This window comes from Onychostruthus taczanowskii, unplaced genomic scaffold, assembly GCF_017590055.1.
Source record: "Onychostruthus taczanowskii isolate IOZ18803 unplaced genomic scaffold, ASM1759005v1 scaffold257, whole genome shotgun sequence".
In the NCBI taxonomy this organism is placed as follows: Eukaryota; Metazoa; Chordata; class Aves; order Passeriformes; family Passeridae; genus Onychostruthus; species Onychostruthus taczanowskii.
Window position 1 is genome coordinate 121,422 of NW_024499873.1, and position 2,974 is coordinate 124,395.

A 2,974-nucleotide genomic window follows, 5' to 3' on the forward strand; every position below is an offset into this window, starting at 1 on the left:
GGGGACACGGGGGGGGGGACAGAGGGGACACGGAGCAGGGGACACAGTGTGGGGGGCCACACGTACCTTGGTGCTGGTGTCAGGGGTGCTCCTGCAGATGTCCCCAGTGTCCCTGAGAGTGTCCCTGAGCGTGTCCCTGATGTCCCCAGGGGTGTCCTTGATGTCCCTGGGGGTGTCCTTGGTGTCCCTGAGGGTGTCCCTGATGTCCCCGGGGGTGTTCTTGCTGTCCTCAGGGGTGTCCCTGACGTCCCCAGGGATGTCCCTGATGTCCCTGGCGGTGTCTTTGGCATCCCTGTCATCCCCGAGGGTGTCGGTGGTGTCCTCAGGGCTGCCCCCGTTGCTCTCCCTGTTGCTGTCGCCGTTGCTGTCACCATGGCTGTCCCCGTTGCTGTCCCCACGCTGTCCCCGCAGGTGCAGCACCAGCTCCCGGGCCTGGCCCCAGCGGCCCCGCAGCAGCTCCCGCTCCCCCCGGCGCTGCAGCTGCAGCAGGCGCAGCTCGTCCAGGCGCTGCCGCAGCGACTGTGTGCAGTGACACAGGGCCCCTGGGACATTGGGGACATTGGGGACATCAGCAGGGACTGCGTGCAGTGACACAGGGCCCCTGGGACATTGGGGACATTGGGGACATCAGCAGGGACTGCATGCAGTGACACAGGGCCCCTGGGACAGGGGACATGGGGGACATTAGCAGGGACAACAGGGACTGCGTGCAGTGACCCAGGGCCCCTGGGACATTGGGGACATCAGCAGGGACTGCGTGCAGTGACACAGGGCCCCTGGGACATTGGGGACATCAGCAGGGACTGCGTGCAGTGACCGGGGACCTCGGGGACATTGGGGACATCAGCAGGGACTGCGTGCAGTGACACAGGGCCCCTGGGACATTGGGGACATTGGGGACATCAGCAGGGACTGCGTGCAGTGACACAGGGCTCCTGGGAACACAGGGGACATCAGTGGGGACAGCAGAGGGGACATTGGGGATACTGGCAGGGACAAGGGACAGCAGTGGCACAGAGCACCTGGGGACAGGGGACAGCATTGGGGACAACAGCGACACAGAGCACCTGGGGACAGGAGGGACATCAGGACACTGGGGACATCGGGGACAGGAGGGACAGGGGGCATTGGGGACATCAGCAGCAACAGTGGGGACAGCATTGGGGACATCAGCAGGGATGGCTTGGGGACATCGGGGACACTGGGACATTGAGGTCATGGGGGCATTGGGGACAGCATCAGGGACATCAGCGGGGACATCACTGGGGACATGAGCGGGGGCACAGGCTTGGGGACATCGGGACACTGGGGACATCGGGGGCATCAGGGACATTGGGGACATGGGGACACTGGGCAAATTCAGGGGACATCGGCGGAGTTGGGGACATTGGGCAGGCGGGGGACATGGGGCCATTGGGACATTGGGGGGTTTGGGAACGTTGGGGACATTGAGGCTCTGGACATCGGGGGGCGATTGTGACATTGGGACACTGCAGGGACATCGGGGGGACACTGGGAGCACTGGGGACATCGGGGATGTTGGTGAAATGAGGGACATGGAGAGGACATTGGGGACCTTGGGGACAGGGTGAGGGGACATTGTGGGGTGGAGACGCTGGGGACATCGAGGATGTGGGGATGCTGGGGGGGACATCAGGGACATGGGGGACATTGGGGGGACAGGGGACATTTGGGGCATTGGGGACCTTGGAGATGCTGAGGCCATCGGGGAACCTTGGGGGCACGGGGATCTTGAGGGGGACATTGGGACATCAGTGGGGACACGGGGACGCGGCTGGGGACACCCCCGTGCTCCTCCCAGTGCTCCCAGTTTGGTTCCAGGCCGTTCCCAGTCCCCCCGTCCCCGTTCTCACCCCTCAGCTCGCGGTTCTCCGCCCGCAGCCGCTGCAGCGCCTCCGCCAACGCCGGCTCCGCCTCGGGCCCCGGCTGCACCATCTCTGCGGGCCGCCGCCAGCGCCCGCCGCTCATCGGCGGCTCCCGGGGGACCCGGGCGCGGTTCGGGGCCGAGCTCGGGCGGCTTTGGGCCCAATTCGGGGATTTTTGGGATCCCGGCGGCGTCGCTACTTCCTGCTTCCGCCGGAAACGCGTGACGTCACCGCGCCCCGCTTCACTTCCGCCTCGGTAAATGTCATGGCGGCGCCATAGCAACGCTGAGGGCGGAGAGCGCTGATTGGTTACGCCTCCGGTTGTAGCCCCTCCCGCGCTCGGCGGTGATTGGTTGATGAGGGAAGAGGCTCGGCGGCGATTGGTGGATAAGGGGTGAGGGCGAGGTGGAGGGCGTGGCCTCCGTGAAGGGATGGGGAGCCGCGCGAGCGTGGGGGAGGCGGCGCGAGCGCGGCCGGAGCGGGAAGGTGCGGGGGAACCGGGAAATTGGGAAATTCGGGGAAAACTGGGGAAATCCGGGGGAACTCGGGGGAACGTGAGGGGATCTGGGCTCTGGGATGGTCCGGGGAGTCCATGGGGGCCTGGGGGGGGAGCGTCAGGGGGAAATTGGAAGGAGCTGAGGGGGGATGTGGGGGGCTTTAGGGCGGAAATGGGGGGGATTTGGGGTCTGTGGGGATTTGGGGGGAATTCGGGGCATTTGGGGAGAATTCGGGGGAGGTTTGGGTCAGTGAGGGCGGAAATTTGGAGTCTGGGGGTGTCCAGGGGTCCGTGAGGGTCTGGCGGGTTGGGCTTTAGGCGGAAATGGGGGGGATTTGGGGTCTGTGGGGATTTGGGGGGAATTCGGGGCATTTGGGGAGAATTCGGGGGAGGTTTGGGTCAGTGAGGGCGGAAATTTGGAGTCTGGGGGTGTCCAGGGGTCCGTGAGGGTCTGGCGGGTTGAGGGAGAATTGATGGAGAGTGAAGGCGGAAATTGGGAAAATTTGGGGAGATTTGAGGGGGGCTGGGGGCTCCGTGAGGGCCTGGGGGTTTATGGGGGGATGGGGAGGGGGTGATGAAGGGTTTGGGGGGA

General features: G+C 65.4%; 2 protein-coding genes across 2 annotated transcripts in view; one reads left to right on the forward strand and one right to left on the reverse strand.

Annotated features, from left to right (window-relative positions):
- Window positions 1-1,989, reverse strand: part of IKBKG (inhibitor of nuclear factor kappa B kinase regulatory subunit gamma) — a 9,412-nt gene extending 7,423 nt beyond the window's left edge. Inside the window, exons 1-2 of the mRNA XM_041407182.1 lie at window positions 1,875-1,989; window positions 63-542 (exon numbers count right to left, since the gene is read on the reverse strand). Coding sequence (XP_041263116.1) covers window positions 63-542; window positions 1,875-1,989 — 595 coding nt within the window. The remainder of the gene's footprint in view (window positions 1-62; window positions 543-1,874) is intronic.
- A 318-nt stretch (window positions 1,990-2,307) lies between these two features.
- The window catches only part of G6PD (glucose-6-phosphate dehydrogenase), a 14,613-nt gene continuing 13,946 nt past the window's right edge, over window positions 2,308-2,974 (forward strand). Inside the window, exon 1 of the mRNA XM_041407176.1 lies at window positions 2,308-2,372. Within this exon, the coding sequence (XP_041263110.1) occupies window positions 2,318-2,372 (55 nt within the window). The 5' untranslated portion in view covers window positions 2,308-2,317. The remainder of the gene's footprint in view (window positions 2,373-2,974) is intronic.